Source organism: Argiope bruennichi, chromosome 3 (genome assembly GCF_947563725.1).
Source record: "Argiope bruennichi chromosome 3, qqArgBrue1.1, whole genome shotgun sequence".
NCBI classification, from domain to species: Eukaryota; Metazoa; Arthropoda; class Arachnida; order Araneae; family Araneidae; genus Argiope; species Argiope bruennichi.
In genome coordinates this window covers 21978254-22004177 of record NC_079153.1, presented here as the reverse complement: position 1 = coordinate 22004177, position 25924 = coordinate 21978254, and the positions used below count along the sequence as shown (strand labels likewise).

At 28.0% G+C, this 25924-nt stretch overlaps 1 protein-coding gene across 1 annotated transcript in view; it reads right to left on the bottom strand.

Annotated features, from left to right (window-relative positions):
• The window catches only part of LOC129962779 (uncharacterized), a 40950-nt gene extending 16979 nt beyond the window's left edge, over positions 1-23971 (bottom strand). The window contains exons 1-4 of the mRNA XM_056076774.1: positions 23815-23971; positions 18306-18391; positions 15953-16085; positions 14724-15050 (exon numbers count right to left, since the gene is read on the bottom strand). Coding sequence (XP_055932749.1) covers positions 14724-15050; positions 15953-16085; positions 18306-18391; positions 23815-23866 — 598 coding nt within the window. The 5' untranslated portion in view covers positions 23867-23971. The remainder of the gene's footprint in view (positions 1-14723; positions 15051-15952; positions 16086-18305; positions 18392-23814) is intronic.
• Between the last annotated feature and the right edge of the window lie 1953 nt (positions 23972-25924).

Sequence of the window (25924 nt, the reverse complement as noted above, 5' to 3'; positions counted from 1 at the left end):
TAAATTTGAATTTTTGCTATAAAATTTGCTGTATTATATACCACAAATGTTTTTCATAGGTACTGAAATATGAGCTCGGTTTTGTCAAAACTAATGAAACATTTAATTTTTCATTAATAAAACCTAAAATAAAACTCGGAAAATAATCTCAGCTCGTGCAATACAGTATACTGGACTTCTTGAAAGGGCATTGTTAATCATTAAATATTGCGCAAAATAAGAATATCGCATGAGATTTATTTGCGCTCTCTTAAATCGAAAAGATAGAACAAATGGGAATTAATGGTTTAGTATCAGCTTCAATATTTTCTGAAAGTTCAACAACGTAGTCATGAGACTTTCCACATTACAACAACTTTCCAATGTTATCATCTAAAAGGATATTTCCGAAACAAGTGCTACCAAGTGTTAGGTATTTTAAACTCTTATTGTTTAAAAAAATTACTGAGAAGTAACCTTTGTTATTGATGGTGTTGGTAAAAAATTCTTGATTACGATAGATTCAATAAAAATGATAAACATTGTATGCATACTCAACTAACTAATCAATTGCAATTGACATGTTAAGCACCTTGTCACTCTCGTGATTGATAATGCACTTCCACTTTGTACTTCGCTACACACCAATGAATGACTTCGCAATTTTCGTTCAATCATTATGGACATACAATAATAATTTCTCCTTGATTGCGTTAATCATTGTTGACTGATGATATACATTTCAAAAATTATATTATATATATTAAAATTATATATATAAAATTCCAAAAATTTTTTTATCAAACTGCAAAGCAAAAGTAGAACTTGGATTCAAGTCTAAATTATTTTTTCTTACCACGGTGTCTAGAAAAAAAAAATATTTTTCAACATTTTCCCTATATTTTGATTTTCTGGTATGTTGATCTATATCAGTACGAATATTTCCCAGAAATATTCGTAGAAGTTTTACTGTTTACTTAATTTGTAAAAAATTCAAAATAATAATAATAATAATAATACAGATATGATTTTGGCATCGACCAAATCATTTGACAGGAGATTCGTGTAAGTATCCTCTACATTTTCTTCATACAATGGTAATAAACTCTTTTTATTATCACTGTTTGACAATGGTGCATTGTATAGAAAGGAAGTTATTTTATGTGAAGCACCCGCCCTTGAAGCATTACAGGTGGGTTAATATCTCAGTTAAGGTGCCTAAAGACAGTAATCATTGCTTTTAACTGAAGGAATCACATTCATTCCGATTGAGAGCTAATAGTTTACGGATTGTTACTCTTTTCTGTGTTTTTAATAACGGGAAATAGTTCAGAATGGTTTGCAGGTGAGAACGGAAAGAACAGTAATTAATTGGCAGTAAATAAGCGCTATGGGTTCATCCTATTGTTCGGGTGTTGCCACGTGTCGCTGAACTTTACGGTTTCTTCGGAGTTGGCCACGCGTTTGGCATTGAATTTTCTACTGTTTACTGAAATGTCAGGTCTACTAAAATAAGAGCCGCACGAGGCGGAAATTCGCCGGTTCTTTTTCACTTGTTTGCTTTGTACTTTAATAATTAACCCTTTTGCTACAAAGTTTTCTAGTTTGGATGGTTGAATAAACTCCGTAATGACTAATTGTTAATTTATTGATCTTAACTCAGGATTTTTAATTTCATTTATTGTAGCTTGCTTTGGAACTTTTTAATCGATATTTACATTGGGCAGTCTAGATATGGTGTGGAAAGATTAAAAATAAATTTAAATAGCTTGCTTTTAAACTTTTTAATCGATATTTATATTGGACAATCTAGATATGTTAACTAAAGAAGAACTTGCTAATTTTGCTAAGAAATTTGTTAACCCTTTAAAGGACCATTTTTTTCTAGTCATATTATGTTAAAATATTTTTAGGTTTGAAATTAGAATAAGAAAAGAGAATCATTTAGCTTATTAGATACATTTAATTTGATTGATTAATTAATTTGGTTAATTAATAATTAAGTAAAAAGTCAAGACACATCATTTTGTGTAAGATAAAGAACTGAAGCCTCTAAGTTTCTGTCTTTCTAAAAAAAATTGTCAGAACTTATGCCAACCTACATAATTTCATGCAAAGATTGATAAATTTGGTGGGAAACATACTTCCCACGGTCCTAGAAAGGGTTAAAATATGCGTACTACTCTAAAGATTCAGGTAAGCAGTGTTGTCTCGTGTACAAAAAGTGCCAATTTCTTTTTCAGTGAATGTAGGTTCAGTTAGGGAAAATGGGAACATATTTTACAGACGCTGCCATTTTCTTCGATTTAAAACGATCATATGAGATAGAAAATTTGCCTTTAATTTAAAATAATGCATAGTTCTATATTTTTTTTCTGAATTTATTTATAAACTAACCAATCTCAGTTGTAGCAATGATCGCAATTATCTCGTGAGTTCTCAATTATTCCAGAAGCTAAGGGGTAGCTGAAAATACGTGGGGTGGTTTCTGATCATAATACCGAACTGATTTAAAAAGAGAATATACTTGAAGTGATAAGAAATATTGATTATCGTCTGAGAATTTATATAACTGCTCTTTCCTAACTACCCCGAAATACTGTTTGAAAATGCATTCTATTTCATGGGCCATCACATACAAATAATTATAACTACTTAATACCTTCAATTTAAAGTAATGTATATTCATTCTATCTCAAATTTTATCAGTAAAAGTCGGTTAATAAAGCTTTATAAGTAACGAAATGACCGAATATTACCAGAAGAAAATTTTTAGGACATTGCTGTTAAGCAACTAGCCCTAAGATTAAAGAAGAGTCGCCATAGTTTCATAATTTTTGGTTGTGTGGCATTTGCGCTCAATAAATTTCCCCCTACCCTTCAAGGCTTAAATAAGGCTACCACATTATAAACTTTATCTTTGCATGTCAGATTTGGCGATTTTACAATGTACGCCAAATGGTAATCAAATCCCTATGAGAGTGACAGTGATACTCCTTGTCTCTGATAACGAAACGAAACTTCCGTGAGAAAAATGCTGAAGCCCCTTACCACGTTTCAGACGAGTGTTTAAAATAATTAATATAAAATGTGAGAAATTTGCTTTAAAAATGTATTTATTATTAAGGAACACGTTTATAATTTTCCCACATGCAAGACATTTATAAAAATTATGATTCTGATGTACATAATACAAGTTTTATCTAATAAAATGAATTATAATTTTTAGTTTTATGAGAATTTAATCTTTATATCTCTTACAGTTTAACTTTATTTAACAAAATGAAAAAAAATACATAGAATGAGCTTTAAATTCAAATTTAAATGGATATCAATAAATTAAAGTTCTTTCTATATGTATGTATGCTTTTATGTATTCCACAAGCTGATTCTTGAAATGAGCTAATGTATTTTTTACCTTAAAGCTGTTCCAATAAGTTTTTTTTTTTTTTTTTTTTTGCAAAATAATAAGCGTTTTTGGCTAAAATAAATTATAGGAATCATATTAATAATTTTAAAAATAGTTGCTAGTTAATTCTCAGGAGAAAAAAAAAACATATTTTTAATAAGAAAATGTTGATAGTTACTGAAATTCCTTCAAATCTGAAATATATTACTTCATTTTCTAGCTTATTTACTATCAGATTTAACTATACATAATTCAATGTACCACAAACGACATTTAAATGCAACATTTAAACTTGCTACATAAAAAAATAATATGAAAATAATACAAAGGCGTTAGAAATTTTTGAAAAAATGAATATAATTTCTAAATAATTCATTTTTTAATATTTCACAATATGCATAATATGGTCACTTACATTTAACAACAACAAAAAAAAAAAAAAAAAAAAAAGAATAAACTAACTGCAAATATTTCTCTATCTGACATTCAGCATAGTCAAGACTGTTCCGCATTTCTGAAAGTTTATCAGCAATTTTTGTTCATTTCTATGTAACTAAAATTTTAAAAAAAAATGAGAGATTCAATTAAATAATTTGTAGGAATGTTGCTTTTTTTTAAAATAGAAATTATGATTACTCCTATATAACCAGGAATTGAAGAAAAATAGTTGCAAAATATATTGTTACACAAAAGCTAGTACACATTAAAAAGCATTTTTTTTAAAAAATTTTTATGAAAGCAGTGACGAACTTAATTTTATAATTCAGATTTATGGTTGCTAAAATTTACTTAGCTTGTTCTTGATCGCTTACTCACAAGAGCATATTGAACTTCAAATTCTATTGGACATGTAACATTTACTACTGTACTAAAAACTATTCCGCTTTTTGTGCAATGCATCTCTTAATTTTCAGTAATCTCAACAAAAATGGAAACTTGAAAAACGAAAATGTTTAAATTTCAACTAATACAAAAACTTTCTCATTCAGCATTGTTTATGCGCATTACAGATAACATTCTTATCTAATATTAATTAATTTCACTACCATTATTCCTTATACATACAATAATTTATTACATTAAAGAGTAACAGGATTTAAAAATGGATACACGTTCTAAAAATTACAACGCTATAACTTCCGAAAAAATTACAGCGCAAAATTGATAAAACTCAAAAAATTATCTTCTTAATGATATCAATGCTTTAATCTACAAATTAAGTTTCCATGTTTAACGAGTTTTTAAAGAAATATTTTAACTATATTTTTCAACAATGTATTTCGCGCAAAATAAAAATAAAATTTAATCTGCACGAGCACGCCAATGGGAAATATTAGCTTTTATCAACCTGTTGCTATCACATTGACAGAAGTTCAAATTAAAAAAATAAATCAACTATTATTGTAAATTAAATATATAAAAGTGTAAATTTCAGCAAGTGTCTGTATGAAGCGAAAAAATTTGAAATATATTTTCTAAAAAGTAAATGGAGGAAAAGATTTCTATGACCTTTTACAATATCTATATTATTAATTAAATCAAACAATTAAATTTAAGACAAACATGGTTTAATATGTCTATTGGATAATCACTGTAATCAGCGCCCATCAGTTAATTTTAATCAGGGGCACGCATCTACTAACAAAATGGTCTAAATGAACTAAACAATTCTATTTTATGTTACTGGTGTCAATAAATGCTCCGATGAATTAAGAATTTTAAATTTTTACATGGGTCCTTAACATTATCCTTTGTAATCCTTTTACATGTTTACCCTTTTACATTAACCTTTAACCTTTGAATCATATTTAACAAATCTTTTTGAGACATCAATATTTTAACACTTAGCACTCCGATCTCTCCTCTCAGGAACCATTCAAGGCAGTGCATCATTTTGGCGTTTTATTTAATTATTTTATTAAATTTTGACTGGTAAAAATACTTAAGAGTGGTAAAAATATGTAGATTAATTTTCTGGAAAAATTCAACTTAAAAAAATTTATATATATTAATTTTGCTGAGCAATGAACAAGTTCTCTTATTCGGCAAATATTTATGCATTAATTACTTTTCGGAGCGCTAAGGGTTAAATAAAAATCTTTGAACTTCAATCAACTAAATCATTCACTAAAACTAAATAATTTATGAAATTTGAATATCACTCTTCAATAAAACTTGGCGATTTTAGAACACTTCATAGTACTTTTCAAAGAAGATAGCCAATCTTTTACCAGGATTTCTCCACAGCGAATGGCTTATGATTATGAAAATATTGATTGTTCTAATATTGATATGTAAACACTGACAGATTTGATCGCAGAAGATAGAAAGTTTATTTACTGAACTTGAGTTAAGAGTTGAAGTGTCAAGAGTATTTCGCAGAATATGACTCCTTAGGACAAAAGGACTGTATAAAATTTAAACTTCATAATTTTTTCATAAGAACATTTATTGACTGAAGTCAACTAAAATATTTTCATTTGCATCATTTAAATGCTTTGAAAGTAAGACTAAAAACTGAATTTTACGATGAATTAGAGAAATTTTTGTTGAGTAATTTTTTAAGATATTGTATAAATTACAAAAATTATTCAGCATTGCATATACAACTTTAATGCTGAGCGACTCTGCATTCAATTTTCATATTCAAAAAAAAGCTGTGCTTGGTTTCAGTAAAAAATGTTTTTATATTAATTGCAGTTTAACATTTCCACTCTAATTTAACGTGCAAATTGTATGAGCTCTGACAGAAATTAGTAAGTAATACAATGAACAGAACTGTTTAAGGCCTACATAATAGTATGACTGAATTATATAACTATCAAAATCTGAAACTTTGATAGCTAAATATTTCGCAGGAAAAGCTATTAAGAGATCAAGTTACATAAAATATATAATTGAAAATTTTAGAGATCTTTTATACTGGCGAACTGCTGGTCACCAAAGGCGGCTAGTTTCTTAACAAAAATATTGCTTAATGAACTATTGTAATATTAATATATATACACACACATACATTTTTTCCCTTTTATGAGTATAGATTATAGCGATTTTCAAGAAAATTCATTTAGAAATTGAGATTGTTCAAATATTAGTAAATAAGACAGCTATAGATTCTCTTATATCTTACTTATTTTTAAATGAATTTAATGCCGCTATTTATTTTTCTGATAAAAACAGTCTTACTTTTCTATTAATAATAGAATTAATTATCATTTATTGCAAGATATATGAATAAGATAAATGTATGTACAAAATCTCATAAATGCAAGGTCAAATAAAAATTTTGCAAAAAAAAAAAAAAAATACAGACAAAATAGCATCGATTTCTGAATTATATATATATTTAAAAAATATAGTTATAAAAATATCCATAGGAGAAAAAGCTACGAAAACATTCTTATTGTGTTTTTTTTTTTCTAGCCCTGCACTTGAAAATAATATTTGTGATTTTTATTTTTGTATTTCCACCTTTATTTAATTTCCAAAATGGAAATTTTTTAGCTTTGATTCCTTTGGAGTAATATTTTCACAAGATGCTGTGCATTTTACTTCTGCAATGCCGTCACTCCTTCAGATGCGCGCCAAGTTTTCTTGCCAAAGATCCAAATTCCAGTAAACGTACAATACAACAGGGATAGGGAATAATTTATTGAGCGCAAATACCCCATTCCCTAATTTTTCGCCGGAGGTGGGTGATAACATCTTTATTATAGAGTAAGGGAGAAAGTCTTGAGGTAAAATGTATGGGTGGCAACTTGTGTTGCCAGCAGGCACATCAAAATTTGTGTAATCGAATCGGACTCGGGAAACTTTCAGACTTACGGTTCGCTAATTACAAATTTAATCATGCTAAATATCTCATTTAGTATAAAATTACAGAATAAGAACAATATAGGAAGCAACAGAATTAAGAATAGTATTTTCCTTTGGTCAAGAAAACTGCTTCTTTTGTAGGTAGTTTGCTTCTTCTTTTTTTTTCCGTAAAAATTTGTACTTATATTATTGAAACATTTAAAAGGTTCCTTCCGCTATTGAATGCAACTGTATAAAAAAGCGTATAGAGTATATTGCATGTATACTCAACTAACTAATCAATTGCAATTGACATGTTCACATGAAATAACTTCATTTATACACAATGCACCATTGTCAAACAGTGATAATAAAAAGAGTTTAATGCCATGGCATAAAGAAAATGTAGAGGATACTTACACGAATCTCCTGTCAAATGATTTGGCCGATACCAAAATCATATCTGTATTATTATTATTATTATTATTGATTTTTTTTTTCAAATCAAGTAAACAGTAAGTCCTCTACGAATATTTCTAGGAAATGTCTACGAATATTTCTAAGAAATATCCGTACTGACATAGATCAATATCTCAGAAAATCAAAATAAAGGGAAAATTTTGAAAATTAATTTTTTTTTGACATGTTAAGCGCCTTGTCAATCTCCAGTCATTGACAATGCACTTCCACTTTGTACTTCGCTACACACCAATGAATGACTTCGTAATTTTCGTTCAATCACTATGGACTCACAATATAATTTTTGTATGATTGCGTTAATCATTGTTGACTGATGACATACATTTAAAAAATTATATTCACTTTACAAATTTTAATCTGGATATCACAAAATAATGCATGTAAATCCATGCAGTCTTATCGCAATTTTGTGCACATCTCAGGTTGTTAGCATATCAAAATTTACAACTACACACTTTTATACATTTCGTATGATTTGTTATTAAAAAATCATAAACATCCAAACTCCATGAAAGAAATCGGGTTAGACGAAATGAAAATAAAAACGCTTGGCATTTAGCAAATTAATGAATTCATTTAATTAAAATTCCAATTTTTTTTATCAAACTTCAAAGCAAAAGTAGAACTTGGATTCAAGTCTAAATAATTTTTTCTTGCCAGGGTGTCTAGAAAAAAAATTAATTTTCAACATTTTCCCTTTATTTTGATTTTCTGGGATGTTGATCTATGTGTGTACGAATATTTTCCAGAAATATTCATAGAAGTCTTACTGTTTACTTGATTTGTAAAAAAAATTCAAAAAGTAATAATAATAATACAGATATGATTTTGGCATCGACCAAATCATTTGACAGGAGATTCGTGTAAGTATCCTCTACATTTTCTTCATGCAATGGTAATAAACTCTTTTTATGCATCACTGTTTGACAATGATGCATTGTATAGAAATGAAGTTTTTTTTATGTGAAGCACCCGCCCTTGAAGCATTACAGGTGGGTTAATATCTCAGTTTAGGTACAAACGGGTTGACCTAAAGGCATAAATCATTGCTTTTAACTGAAGCAATCACATTCGTTCCGATTGAGAGCTAATAATTTACGGATTGTTACTCTTTTCTGTGTTTTTAACAACCAGAAATAATTAAATGTAACGTGCAGATGAGAACGCACGTGTAATTCTTACTGTTTACTAGATTTATTAAGAGTGGGTAGGCATGTGGCAGTAAATATGCGCAATGGGTTCATCCTATTGTTCGGGTGTTGCTGACCTTCATGGTTCTTCGGAGTTGGCCACGCGTTTGGCATTGAATTTTCTACTGTTTAGTGAAGTATCAGGTCTTACTTAATGTAAGAGCCGCACGAGGCGAAAATTCACCGGTTCGTTTTTACTTGCTTGCTTTGTATTTTAATAATTAACCCTTTTGCTACAAAGTTGTCTAGTTGTGATGGTTGAATAAACTTCGAAATTACTAAGTGTTAACTTATTGGTTCTAACTCAGAATTTCTAATTTCTTTTGCTATAGCTTGCTTTGGGACTTTTTAATTGAAATTTATATTGGGCAGTGTAGATATGTTAACTGAAAAAAAGACTTGCTTTGCTAAGAAATTTGTTGAAATGTGCGTACCACTTTAAATATTCAAGTAAGCAGGGTTAACTCGTGTACAAAAAGTGCCAATTTCTTTTTCTGTGAATATATGTTCAGTTAGGGAGAATGGGAACAAATTTTACAGACTGCCATTTTCTTCGATTTAAGCTGTATGTACACACTTGAAACTTCAAAAATCGTTCAAAATATCGAATATTTTTTTATAATGTTCTCTGATCCTTTAGCTTTCAAATGATACCAAGATGTTATCAATATTCGAAATGTTTCTCGAGTTATAATTATTTTTCTTGAGGTGCTTTCATTAAAAACTCTAGTTACGGTGTTTTTAAAACTCATTTTATGAAGGATGATATTTTTCCACTATGTTGCTTCATTCAAACAATCATAACTCAACAAGAAATGAACCAAATGCAGTTATTTATATATTAAAATAATCTGTATGAAATTGCGGATGTTTCGTGCCTCAATCAAAGTTATATTTTTAGAAATAAATTTTTAATAACTGTTTAAATGTTAAAATGACAGAAAAAATCTCGCTTTTTCTATTCAACGTTGATGAAAAAATTGTTTAAAAAGAACTATACATTTTTATAACTCGTTTGAGGCAGACAACATGAAGACTAATATTAGGCATCATTTCCAACTAGAATTGTGTGTCTGTACAAATTAGAATTTAAGATATCATGTTTCAAAAAATAGGCTAATTAGCTCATTAAATATTATTTAATTAATTAATAATTAGTGTAATATGGTTTTTTCTCACTGAAATGAGTTTAAACATATATTAATAACCTACTGTGAAAAAACTGGATTTTTAAAATTAAAATTTAAAAAAAAATCTTCAAATATGTACGTGCATCTTAAAACGATCATACGAGATAGAAAATTTGCCTTTAATTTAGAAGACCGTATGATCATGTTTGTTTGTTTTTCCTAAATTTATTTATAAATTAACCAATCGCAGTTGTAGCAATGATCACAATTATCCCATAAGTCCTCAATTATTCCAGAAGTTATGGGATAATTAAGAATATGTGGTTAGGTTTCTGATCATAATAGCGAACTGATTTGAAAAGAATGTATTTGAAATGATAAGAAGTATTGATTATTGTCTCAGAAATTGCTGTTTCCCAACTACATCCAAAAATTAAAATTAAGCAGTTATAAATTATTATAACTGCTTAATATTTTCAATTTGGAGTAACGCATAATCATTCAATCTCAAATTTTATTGGTAAAAATCGGTAAATGAACCTTGATAAGAACAGAAATAACCTAATATTACGAGAAAAAAAATTTAAGGCATTGTTGTTAAGCAATTAGTCCAAAGATTAATGAATAGTCGTTCGCTTTAGAAGTAGAAAATAGAACTCCCGTTCCAAGAAGAACGTTTTACGTTGAGATGTAATTCGAGTGATTAAAAATTCATTTCCGTTTTTACTTTCTCTTAGTATAGAGAAAATATAGTAATTTTCAAAAACTTCGAATTCGAGATTTTGACGAATCGCAACGTTTCAAACTTTCCTGAGTTCGAAAAACACATTTTTGGATCATGTTCATTTGTCGGTCTGTGACAAAGATAAACCAAAAACGCTTTGAGCTAGACAATTGAAATTTAGTATACGGTCTTTACACATATTTTGCAGATTTCTTTCAAAATTTGAGTAAAATCGATTCAGAGTAAGTCCGTCTGTTCGAATATAATTTAACACGATAACTACAAAACGAAGAGATTTATATAGATAAAATTCGATACGCAGATTTAACATCTACAGTATAGACACCTGTCAAATTTTGAGCCAAATGTAACGACGGGTTTACTGTCTATCTGTCTGTACTTTCAGAAACTTGTAAATGTGATAACAAAAACGCAATGTCTTAACTGTATCGAATCCGGTATGAGATTTTGTGACTACAGTTTCAGTTTTTTGTCAAATTTTGGTTTATAATATTAGAAAAACGTGTTTAAAACACAAATTCTATTTTATATATTATTAGTTCGTGGGATGAATTAATCGCCAAATAACTCGCCAAGAATAACACGATGCTAAAAATGCACAATTTGAGCCAAAAGTTAATATTTAGTTACTATTGTACGCCAGTGTCATTTAATGACGTTTATTATAGAATATACGAGAAAGTATTTGGGAGATCTGCCCCATTAGTTTATAATGTAAATCCTCTTGTGACAGGCATTCAATAAAGGTATTCAGGTATTATTAAAATAACAGCACTATCGAGGAAATAAATTTAAATTCAGAATTTAGGACTATGAGTTTAAAAAAATGTAATAAGTCAATGACGGAAAGGCTTGGATAAATGTAGATAACTCTGCACCATCAATAAAACCATGGTGGCCCCTTGTTATCTCAGCTTCGGGTCTCAAGAACTCTAAACCCGTTTGCACTAGAGATTTGCACCTAACTTGAAACCCGATTGCACTAGAGATACGAAATTTATACGGGCTTGGTGCATATTAAATCCGATGCTATGGAAAAAACATTTTCCTATGAGAAAATCTGGAAGGGGGGGATATCAGGTATTATAAGGAAAAATCTTTTGTCCAGCAGCGGCATGTTATGATTCCATTACATTTTCCTTTTTAGTGTTTATATGATTTTATAAATACCTATTTATTGTTTTATTTTGCGTTCGCGTAATAATAAATTTTTAAGATTATTGAAAATTTTTCTCGGTAATTTAAGTTTTTTTTATTTGAAAATCGCTTTTGTTCTTAACTTCAGATTTAATTAATATTTTAAGATATCTTTTTAAGAAATATAAATGAAAACTAAGTACCTAGTGTGGCATAAAGTAGGCTGCAAACTAAAATTGACATTTTTCTGTTAAAAATTTATAGTATCATTTTTTTTTTATTTTAGTCCCTATTTCACGGGTCTTTTTATGTTATAAATGCAAAATATGCCTTTAATTCATATGCAAAGTTTATTTTTAATACGTGATGTTTCCATATTACAGAAAATTTGCATGAAGGTTCCATTACGCACAGAATTCAACATTACGGAAGACAAACCATTGGATCTAAAATTACCAAATTTGGCTCATAGTTATTTCTTGAGTATTAGGTATTCTTTAAGTAAAAATGTTTCGACGTTTTAATAAGATTTTTTAATTAAAAAGTAATCAAAATTTTAATAATTTCTTCAATAACTTTTGAGAATATAATCACACATAATAAATTTAAAGATCAATTTAAAATTTAAAAAAAAATTAGACAAATTATTATCAGCTGGAAATAAAATTAACTGGGCCAGTTTTAATATAGCTAATTTAATTTTCATGCAATATTTTCTGTAATTAATTTTTAAAAATTTCTGAAACACAACTTGAAATAATGACTTTATTGCTATAGTGAAATTCAAAGCGTTATATCATTAAATCTTTTAGTCATATGTTTTTACTGCAATATACAGAAATAATGGCTTCCATTTCATATCAACTAAATGCAGCATTTTCACTTTCATTTCTATTAACATAATATTGGTCTTCGGTTAGCATTTTACAGTCAATTGATAATGCAACAGTTATTAAGAATAAAATGTAACAGCTGATGCAATCGAACCAAACAAAACAAATTTAAAAACATTATTATGCCACGATTCAGAAGCTCGAATTTTCTTTGGTTCTTTCAAGAAAGAAAAGATTTCTATTGAAAAGATCTTAATACCTTATTTTTAAATACTTATAATTATGTATACATTTACACTGATGTATGTACTCATTCTAAATCTTTGGAAGTCATTATAAAAAAAAGAAGTTAAGGAATAAAGAGGAGAAAAAATTAAGAAATTTGTTTTTATTTTCAGAAAAATATAGAAATTTAAGAATCACCACAAAGAACACATTCTACGAACATTTTATTTATAAAAACCCACACACACACACATTTGGCACATTCACTAAGAAAGAACATACATTAGTGGTGAGAATCTCCGTTTTTTACTAAAATAAAAAAGAAGTTCTCGAGAGACAAAAATACCCCCAACCAATTACCTCTCATCGGATGCGAAACGCATCGTACCCGACGAAGTATTACATATAAAAGAAGTAAACAAAAGCTAACATAAAAAAATTAGAAAAAATGTTTTGTAATTGCAACTTTTGTAAGAGAGAAATAAACGATCCTCTCATGGTTCTTTTTAAAAACAAAATAACAATTTTCCATTTTCCCAATTCAAATTTTTATCTGAATCCAGAAAAAAGAACTATAACGTAGTGTAGGATTTCAAACTAAACTATATCGAGTTCAACTTGCATTTGAACGAGAAAGAAGAGATTGTTATAAAATGAGATTTTGTATGAGGTCTCAGATCACAGAACCCAAGCTAAAATGTAAGTAGATTCTTTCAAAAAGAGTATTTATGTGACTTGTCTTGTGCGTAATCTATAGTATCTGCTCTGATTTCGTAAGTTTTAATGAGAGTATTCCTTAATATACATTCACTGCACCATTTGATTTACCCTTGTGATTCCTAATTAATATTTAAATAAATGACTGCTTCCCTTTTTAGTTAGAAACGTCCTCCCGTTGGTGTGGTGTGGAGAGGGGGGTGCCAGCTCAGGTGTCATCCTCGTCATCTGACCGAAGTTCAAAATTATGAGGTCCTTTCCAAAATAGTCCTAGTGTTGCTTTAAACGGGACGTTAATATAGCTAACTAACTAACCCTGTTTAGTTAGAAAAGGAGTCATTTAATTCAATAAAAGACATGAATCACAGACATGCGTCATGGTAGTGAAAGTGTTAATATGATAGCAGTCTGCATCGTTCATTTAGCGAAATTTATAAACTTAGCAAAAACTAGGTGTATTCAATATTTATGTTACTGATGCAGTAAAAGAAATATTATACTGTTTGCCAAGTTTTTACCGCGAAGATGTTTGACTGATGTTTATTGGGCAAAATTCGTTCAGAGATTGCTTGCATTCAATATTATGAAACATTAGTTTAGTCGTTGTGTTTGGTGTCCTAGTAGCTGTCTAGTGAAATATATGCATTTAAATGCAACAGTTAATATAATAAACTTAATCAGTATATAAAAAGTAAAATGTTTCTGGAATTTTGAAGATTGGGGGGAAAAGTGAGTTCACAAATAAATTTCAGTAAAAATAAAACGCATTCACACAATGTCTTTATTGCACATTGCACTCATATAAAATCTTCAACCAGACTTAAAAAAAAAAAAAAAAAAAAAAAGGAAATATGACCAATTTAAATATTTCACTGAACATAGTTTCTTGCCTCTTATTAACAAGTAAAATTTTAAAGATACATCAAGAAATAACCTCGATTGGAAAACTATCCTGATAATCAGGAAAATGGCACATATGAATAATTTAGTCAGGGTTCTGTCATCTGAGGTTGTCTATTAACTACTAATGAAAGAGTCCATGATATTGTAGGCTTCCATTTTCCGAAACTCTTCATTTTTTGTTGGCTCTCCGTGCCTGTAATTGTGCCTCTCCATAATCGTAACGTCCCTCATCATCGTTGCCAAACTGTCCGGGGATTTTATCGTTGTTACCGTAATTGCTGGCGACGTTGTCATCCGGATATCCGACGTAGCAAATTTCAAATTTCTCCCAGTAATCGGTGTCGAGGATAGAGTCGCTCGAACACTGACCATAACCTAATTTGTGAATGCGAGCGAAATCGAAACAGTCAATGGCACCGCTGCGGTCACAGTCCTGGCCATACTTGCGCATGTAGCCCCGGACAGCTTGCTCGGCACAGGTCTTGTTGTTCAGACAGTTTTCGAAATCTACGGTGGAAAAAAAATGATGGGTTATGTTTCAAAATTTTGTAAAAGAAACTGTTACAAAGCTCAAGTTTTTAAATAACAAATCTGATAAAACGAAATATTTTATTAGAGTAATATACAAGGCATTAGAGTTTCTCACGAGGGCTGGTCACCATCAATGAAAAATGAAATTAGAATGTAAATTCAAACAAAATGTAAAAAATTTTCAAAAAAGTTTGACACAATTTAAATATTCTAATGCAAAGTTACAAGAACTTTTGACTTCTAAATTAGTCAACCAACTGCTAAGAAATTGGGCCAACAATTGGAGTGATCTGCAAGAAAACTTGGAAACAAGAAAAAAAAATTATCTAGAATAACACTTTGAAACTCGTACTATATTTGATTTTTGTTGCAGTAATTCGAATACCAGACTTCGTATAGGAAAGTTCCTAGGTTGCCTATTTGAAAAATGTGGCCTTGATGCTAGAAAAATTTTCCGTCGTCGACGATATTAAAGAGTGTAGGTTTACGAATATGATACAAAACACAGAAAGACAATTTTGGCATTTGTGTAAGGCTCGATTGTCATTATCATTTAAAAGCTTACCCGATTTCTGAAGAAATTTATCTGAACATACGGATAGACACTCGAGAATATTATTTTAAGCCTCAATATCTGGTATTGAAGATTCTTACCTACCTCTTAACTTTTTTCCAAATTTTATTTCTTACTAAAGTTTCACATAATTATTCTTTGAAACAGCTTATTGAAAAATAAGGTACAAGGTACTACATGATCAAGTTTATCATAAAGAAAGATTTAAAATTCATTTCTTATCAGTGACACTGACAGTTTATGGATAATGGGATTAGTAACACATTTTTATTCGAAAACTCTAATACAAAGGATAGATACAGACCATGTGGTTTTCCATGATCACCAGGTCTTCCACCATCATGCCAGTAAGCCCACGAGATGACGTAAGGGCCACAGAAGTAGGCTCCTCCCCCAGCATTGTGACACTTCAGGCTCTCATCACAGTTGCTGCTGGCCTGAGATTAAAAAAAAAGAATTTTATTAGATAGATAAATAATGACAGTGTTGTACCGAAGCGAAATTGCACCCCTTGAAAAATCATCAATGGTGTCTCATTTCTAAAACTATTTGTTATGTTTTGTTAATTTTTCTTTTCCCTTATGATTTATCACCTTAAGAAAATCACTATCTTTCAATTTCTTTTACACAGATTTAGTATAATTTTGTCAAGAAACTTTAAAAATGAAATATTCTTTTAAAGTAACATTTTAATTAACTATTTGGAAAGATACATTGAAAGTGCTTGAGAATTGTGTAAATAAGGAGGTTGCTAATTCCATCAATAGCGAGAACTTACCTAACAAAGGATTGTGAATTACCATTGAAATTTCTTGGAAGGAGGATGGTTTGTCAAGCGGCTGCTTCAAAGTGTTTAAGTTATTAAAGATATTGTACCCAGTCAATTAACTGTGTCAGTACATAAATAAATTTAAAATTGTGTTGATTTTTTATACAATATTTCTTCCTGTTTACGATAGCAATTAAATATTTATTTTGTGGAATGCATCAGAAATTGCAATGTGAAACTTATTTTTCAATTTTTTTTTTATTTGCACAACAGATCGTACCAATTTTATTTCCTAAACTTGCTTTGTTTATCATTATCGTTGTACTTCCCATCTTCGTGTTTGAGCACTTGAATGGAGGGGCAATTTCATTATCTTCTCGATGTGGCTTTGAGAAGTATTTTCGAAAATTCACCTCATATAGTTTCAAAAACTACATGTTAATATAATTAAACTAAACATGTGTTCGAATTCGTAAATGGATAGGCTTGCTTTTTGTTATAATTTTATTACAATTAATAAAATCCTGTACAGAGCTGATTCACGTGTTTTCATTATAGTGTCATAGACGTAACAACACATATAATCTATCATAAAATTGAACGCTATTTCATACGGCTCACTCAATTCTTTTTTCAAAAATTGTATGTTTATATACATTTTTAGTAAAATTAAATATTTCATTTAATAAACAATGTGGCTTGCTTATGTGTGAAATACATAAGTAAGTTTTAAAAAATGCATTTCGTATTTAATATGAATGATCTTAATCGTAGCAGTTATATTATTAGTATAAGTATTTGCAATCCTTATCAGCTTAGAAGAAATAAATTGTCCTTCGCTTATTAAACTATACTTTTATAAAAATTTTATAGGAATTTTCATAAGTTCCTATAACAATCAGTTGAAGTATTATAAATAATTTTTTCCAAACTTCTGTTTTGTTTTGTGTGTATATCTGTTATGACAGCTTGCGAAGTAATGATTGATAGTAAACAACAATTGCATGACATTTCAACACCAGAAATAACAATTTATCCTTTTAGAACAAATAGAAATACATCAAAGTATGGAAATTTTGTATTGTCAAGTATTTCTCATCAACAGATAATAGCAAAGAAAATAAATTTTTGTTTGTCATATTCATATAAATATTATTATTTCGGAACAGAAATCAGAAATTTTATTTTCTCACTTATAAATTTTTAAATACAAAAATATTTCCGATTTTTTCATACATTTTTATTTAATTTGATTTACATCATGGATGTAAAGATAAAAAAAGTGTAATATATTTTATCTCAGTTTCTAATGCGTTAGATTTTGGGATATTATACAATTGCTTACACAACTCGATAACAATTCAATTTTTAAATATATTTTGGACTCCGTTATCAGTTATTTGTTCAAATAGTTTCATATTTTTTTTATTCCGTAGGCTTACGCCATATAATAAAGATTTTGAGTAAGACGGATTTGAAAATTGAATACTATTTTTTGGGGAGCGAAATTTAATCCAAAGACTGTAAAATGTAACATAATTTAAACAAAAAATTCAACTTTTTAATTGACTAAATCCATATTTTTAGATGCTATTTTTATTAAAATTTTCTTATTTTCATTAGTATTCAATATTTTAAAAAGAATCAAACCAAATCTCTGACACAGCAATTTTATATCTTTTTATTGTTATTTAGTAAACTGAAAAAACCCAGCAGGAAAATTAAAGTAATCTATAAACTACCACGACAAGGGATAAGAATATTAATTATCAGGAAATATTATGTTATATTATGTTAGGAGAATCGTGTGCTATAATCGTGTACATTTCTATAAATTATAAAAAAAATTATAAATGTTTCCTTAAAAGTTTAGTGAAGGTGATCATACCTGACAGAGACAATCCATACATCTTTGATCCATCTCTGGAACTTTCGGCGTTGGTGGTGGTCTTCGGCCAGGAGCATTAAATTGTGCTAAAAGAAAGAAAAAAAAAAGCAAATGCTTTTGTTAAGAAGTTTAATCTTTTAACAGCAAACATGTAATGATGTCTTTACGACAACCTTAAGCCATAAATAATCTCTTCTCAATGAAATTATTAATTGTTTAAAATTTAATTTGATTAAAAAAACTCTTGGACTTCACACACAAAAAAAAAGTCCTAAAAAATTTGATAATTACTCGCTATTTGCAAATGCAAACGATTTTTTTTATTCATTTATCTTGCACAAAATTAAATCTCACATTACAAATGATTTTATTTCACTGATTTATATTATGCAAGTTTATTGAGTTAAGATCCACAAAAGATTTATTCATAATTACTTGATGATACTTAATTACTTACTATTACAGCTACTCATTACTAAATAAACTGTCATTTTACTTGATAAAGATTTATTATCAATTAGTTATTATTCATTATTTGCAAAGATTTATTTATTCATTTACCTTGCACAAATTAAAATATTGCTTTGCAAACGATTTTATTTCACTAATTTATATTATGTAAGTTTAATACGGTCACCAAAAGATTTATTTATCCGATTTTTGCAAATTATTTTATTAATATAAAGATGGCATAGGTCCGAATTTTGTATTTCACAAGAATAATTCGAGAGCTCTGTGTTCTCTAAAAAAGTGAGACAATAATTATTTAAACTATCCTTTTTAAGAATCAACTGCATCTGCTGAATCTACAACAAGAAGAAAGTGGAAGATTGTGGTTTTTGTGTAATATATTTATAGCTCAGAATTCTAAAATTTATTGCTCTTTATTTGTGTAAGTATATCATATTTCTTTTAAATGAATTACCGTTTTTCTTATTTTAATTCAAAGTTAATACCAAAAACTGTTATTTTCTATAAAATCAGCAGTTTTAAATCTAAGCATACTGGGATTCGAAGATTTAAAATTAGGATCGGTATGCAGGAATGATATATTTTGTTGTTGTAATGTTTTATCATCTTATATAAATCAATAACAATAGCATAATAATTACACATTTACTTTAAAAGGAGATATTATTTAGTCAATATGTATAAAGAAGTTAATTAGTTTGGATTCATTTCCGTTCAAATCTACTATCATCTATTTTAACTATTAAAAATGTTTCGAAAAAAACCATCTTGATTATTTTAAAACAAATTAACTTGCGAATGATAGCTACTGTTATTTAAGACATGTTAACTTCTCAGGCACAGTAGCATAATATTTGTTGAATAATACAAAAGTCTTTGGTATTATATTTGCAAAAGAAAAGAAGGGGAAAAAAGTGACTATTCTTCTTCTGTGTTACTTTTGTTTCTTCGTTTAGTTTGCTATTTTTTCTTCTAAACCCTATGAATAATTTTAATAATTTTTAAGGAATGACTCAATTGTTAATAGAATGTCAACTTTCAATAAGAAATTCAAATGAGAGAATAAATATGTAGAGAGTCAAATCTAAAACTTTTCAAGAGTCTGATTGTTCGATTTGATTTGAGGGCACCAAAAGAAACCCAGATATGATAATGCTATATCAAAGGCAAGGTTGCATTTAAAACTAATCATGGATTTTCCACGAAAACGTGCAGTAAAACCACAAGGTAATATTTGTAAATGTGAAGAAACGAATTGCAATGAAAAGTCTAGCAAGACTGACTGATGGTATTGATAATACTTTTCAAGAAATTCCTCTTTCCTCTGAGGTGTTTGAGTGCAAAAATAGGTTTTGGCTGATAACATTGCGAGAAACTAAAAGGTCAAGGGTCTCGTTCGAGACCGAAAGTGAGTAGTTTTCCGAACCTCAACCTTGGAAAACCGGTCTCCAGAAACAAGACGCTATTCAAGCCATACTGGAAGAAGGATCGGTTGCGATTTCTTTTGCCTCTTCGTAGGATGGAATGAACTTGTAAAACGATATCGGAAAAGAAAGTGAAGGAAATAAATAAAAGAAAAGAAAGAAAGTGAAATCAAAACAAAAAAGCGAAAACGCTATTTCCTTTTTCTGCTGTTCTTGTAGAAAACAAAAGCAACACACTATATTTCATATCCACTTTTGGGGAGTTTATATTAAAATTAGCCACCTTTGGTAACCAGTTGGTTCTCCGTGAAATTAGTTGCTAAAAAATTCATTAAATATTTTATGTTACTAATTAATTATTAAACAATTTTGAATTAATGAATAAACGATTTTAAATGTTTTTGAACATCAAATTTTGATAGACATATAGCCCATACTATTTGAGAAGCGTTATGCCATTTTTTTCATTGTTTGTTCTAATTTTCTGTCTATATCACAGGAAATTCAATATATCACAAGAAAGACTAATGGTATTTAGAAATGTGCGCACTTTAAAATGTTTTCATCATTGCTTGATTCTGAAGTAAAAGTGAAAGATAAGTAGATTCTGAAGATGTAAGTATTGAAAAAAATTTAAAACGTTTATTGAAGGCATACCTTAAACTGCGACACACTCAAAGTGGGAAAAAAAAGCAGAATCTTCAAAACTCGATCATCAACAATTAAAGGATGAAATACTTGAAGCAATAAGGAAAACGAGTTCAGTTTCAGTTCGGCAATAAAATGTAATATTGTAAAATAAATTCAAAATATTTTTTTTAAATTTATTAAAAATAGAAAGCATTACACGAAGAAAATATTGTAATTATATAAAAGATGATTTCTTAAATTATAAGATGATGTAAACATTTTCCCCTTCTGTAATCTTTTCAAATATTACTGAAGAAAATACGCTTAATATTTCGTAATGTGCCAATTTTTTTTAGATTCAGATTGGGCTGGCCTGTAAATCGCCAACATATACTTCTTTATTATTATTAGAGATAGAAATAGAATTAACCAACTTACATTATGAATTTTTCAAAGTTTTAATCAGTTTTGAGTTTAGTAACTATATTAAATCTCATTCATTTAAAAGCTGCAATATTCACTTAATGATTTTTATTAGATAATTTGTCGATAAATAATAATTCCGCTTTTATAATAACCATTCCCATTCTTATTATATCCAACTTTTTCTGAATAGAATTTCTTTTAGAACCAAATTCACGTTCTTATATGTGACATTGTAAATGTAAAATGCTTAGAAGTTCCATTAGCTCATAGCCACTGATGGGTTTTGAAAATCTCTAAAAATTGTAAATTTCGTCTCACAATTGATTTCCATTTTTCTTTTATTGTAAATATTTCCATTTTCTTTCATTTTTCTGGACCTTTACCCACGCTTTTCGAGATTTATAGGCTTTTATAGAAGTTAAAATTTAAAGATATTCTGTTATTAATAATTATATTTAATGAGAAGATTATCATTATCTTTATTTTGAATTAATGAAAATAATGCTTCTGTACTTGAACTCAGTTTTGTTTTCAGTTCTTTAATTTGACTGGTTTCATTTTTGTGCAGTTGGAATTTTGTAATAATTTCTTCATTCGCTTCTAAATGCGTTAAATTTTACAAATTTTACAAAATACAAAAAATTATAAATTTTAAACCGAATGAAAAGTACTATTTTAACATTCTGAAAAATTAATTAGCAATATACCCACGCTTTTCGAGATTTATAGGCTTTTATAGAAGTTAAAATTTAAAGATATTCTGTTATTAATAATTATATTTAATGAAAAGATTATCATTATCTTTATTTTGAATTAATGAAAATAATGCTTCTGTACTTGAACTCAGTTTTGTTTTCAGTTCTTTAATTTGACTGGTTTCATTTTTGTGCAGTTGGAATTTTGTAATCATTTCTTCATTCGCTTCCAAATGCGTTAAATTTTACAAATTTTACAAAATACAAAAAATTATAAATTTTAAACCGAATGAAAAGTACTATTTTAACATTCTGAAAAATTAATTAGCAATATCTAGATTAAGTTAATAATATTATTAATTTACATAAAAGTTATTCCAAGGGTGGAACTCTAGGAAAAATTTGTTTCAAGACTTCATATATTTATTATAATGTTAAAAAATATTGACATAAAAATAGAAAATAATAACGATAAAAAAATATTTCATTTTTATTCATTAAAACGCACTTTAAAAAGGGCTTTTATTAAACTATACTATGTAACAATTGTTCCTTTTCCTTGATATTAAAAAGGACGAGAAATATTTCTTGTTATTCAGCTATAATTTTCATTAAAAAATTATACATTATGCAGATTTTTATTACAAACATAATAATAATTAAAGTAAATAATAATTAAGATAATAAAACATTAAAATCAAAGAAAAAAGTGTTCCTTTTAGATTCATCGGTCAAGAAGTTTTCATTAGCCAATGAAATGCAGATATCGGAATTCGAGGCGAACTGTGACCGAACTACTAAATTTTATGACAAACAAATTATAATAAGATGTTTTCTTAGTAAAATTTAAGCAGAATTAAGATTAACTTTTTAAATTATTTGCTGTAGTAATATAAAATTTTATTTCAAATAAAACAAGGAATATTATTTTTTTGCTTTAAAAAAATCTAAATTAAATAAAAAACTATATTAATTTTCATGCTATTTTTCATATGATTTTTTTTCCAAACGGAATTGAAAATGTAGCGTTAACAGTAACGAAATTAAAAATGTTTCGTATTTACTTTGAAATTAAATTGGAAAAATAAGATTAAGGAGGATTTTGCATTGAGTATGCGTATGTTTAAAACCGTAGATGAATTTTTTCAAACCGATAAATATTTATTATTTCTTACTTTTATTTTTCTTGTTTTATTTTAAGTTTTGGAATTTCTTAAAAATTTAAATGAAGATAATCATGCATATGAGTTATACTGCATTCGATTTTTTTTCCTTCAATTTTTCGCTGAGAAATTTAAATAACTGAACTAAATCTTTATTCTTTTACTTATTTTGTATCATAATCGAACATTATTAGCAGTCCTATCTTGCTAATCTAATATCTGTTTTAATCGCATTAAAACAAAAAGAAAAGAAAAATAGTTCTTTCCTTAAAAAAAAAATCTTAATAATGATTTCTTTATAAAAAATACAATAATAATGCAAATAACGTTAATTTTTTTCAAATTATATTTCAAAGAATGAATTAAAATATCTATATCTATATATATATATATATATATATATATATATATATATATATATATATATATATATATATATATATATATATATATATATATATATGACATTTGCAGTAGCAAGAAACGAAGCAAATTTCGATTTATTTTTCTTGCATGTTTTCTCTATAAATTGATAACGTTTATTTCATAATTACGATTAATATTTAATATTTAATGTATATATATATATCTATATCTATATATATATATATATATATATTTCTTCTCTAAACGCGCTCTGATACTGAATGCATGGATTGTTTTTGAGCCGGTTCTTGAATCGAAGTTGAACGGTACTCACCTGTGACGCAGATAGCGAGAACGGTCAAGAAGACCGCTTGCAGGAGTTTCATAGTGGACGTCGAGAGAGAAAGTATGAAGATGAAAATGTGCTCGCTGCAGAAAAATTTTCTCTTTATCTGTTGGAAAAGTCAGGAACTTGACAACATCCTGAGGAAGGGGAGGAGGGGGGCAGGTGGTTGCTCATTGGCTGTTGAAGGAATGTGAGTGGGAACCCACAAAACAGGTTGCTGCTGGGAAGATGAGATTTATTTATTTTTGCACTTTTATCGGAAGAAAACACATTAACTTAAAAAGAAAAGTTTTTTTTACCGTTTCTGCTGTCATAAACTTAATGGAATGAGTTGGGAATTTTCCTGACGCAGCCCCCAGTTTGCTTGCCTTGTGAAAGCATTGTATGCAAAACAAGGGTGGGCAATTTTAAAGTGAGATTGTAAATTAAATTTAAGTCCTTCAATTTGAAATGGCTATGTGAGAAATAGCACTTTTCATTGCCTTTTGCATTTGATCAACCAAGTTTTGTCTTTTAATTAATGATCGGTTTTGAAGACACACACACACACACACACATATATATATTTTAAACAAAAGATTAGATCTGGAAAACATTTATATTTGCAACCTGAAAACTTTATTTCCTTATGGTCTCAATAGTAAATTAAATGGGGAAGGTTATGCAGATTTAAACAATAATTGCATTTATAACAAATTTAACATTTTTAAAAATTTTCTAAATAAAGATAACTTTTCTAAAAGATTTAAAAGAGGTAAAGGGAAAGGAGGCAATTTTCAAATTATATTTGAGGAATTTCAAAATTACTGTAATCTGGAACACAATAGTGAAAACATTCACAGAATTAGGAAATACATTTTTGGTCTTAGAAATAATAAAATGAAATGGTTTTTAAATAATAAATTCGGGGAATTAGAGTTTAAAAATTCGTACACTAAATGTATTATTCTAGATCTTATTAAATGTAAACTTAACATTGGAAAAAACGATTTACTTTTTAATAATAAAAATAATGTTTACAAAGAATACTGTGTGATTAAATTCTTGGATATTTACTTCGAATATCTTAAATTACCCAAAATTATACATAATAATAATATATTTTTTCCTCTTGCAGATAAAACTAATGTATCAATAGCGTTTAGTTACACTTCAACTTTAAAGAAAAAAATTTGTAATTATAATTACTATAGCAAAAATTTAGATAAAATAAATAAAACAGATTGTTACTGTAACAAGGAAAAATATAAAGATTTTATAGATATTGATAAAGGTCATATTATTACAGGTAATTTAAAAATTATTGAATCCAACTCTTTAAGAGATTTGATGGGAAGAGGAACAAAATTTAGATTAAGAGAAAAAATAAACCATAACAAAATTTTGATTTCTATTGGTAATGATTTGGATGTTTTTATTGCCAAATTATCTAGAAAATACCACTGGCCTGCGGAAGGTTTCGGGGAATGGAAAGTGAGAATTTTAAAGGAAATTAAAATAAAATTGAATACTGATTTTGACAGATCTAAAGAACGTGGGATTTATTTTAGTAAAACATTAAAAAATGAAATAAAAAATTTAAAAGAAAAATTTGTTATTACAGTAATAGATAAATCAGCAAATAATTTCTGTTTAATTTGTAAATATTATTATAAAGAACTTTTAATTAATGAATATAACTCTAATGCAACTTATATGTTAAAGAACACCGGGAAAAAGGAATTAGATAAAAGAATGCTAGCTTTCGCAAAAAAAACCAAAACTAAGACTTGCTCTCTTAACTATCCTTATTTATTCCCAACAGTTAAATTTCATAAAAATCCATTAAAATTCAGATTCGTAACCTATAGCACTGGTAGTTATAATTACTATACGGGTAAACATTTCTTTAAATACTTAAAAATTATCCTGGACAAAATAAAAAATGAAGACAACTTTATTATTTCTAGTAACAAAGAAGTATTGGATTTTCTTAAAGATAACAACATTAATAAACTTAATACTTTTGATTTCGAAAATTTATACACTAATCTACCTCATGAAAAATTAATAAAGGTCTGCACTTTTATATATGACGAATATTTAAATGAAAATATCA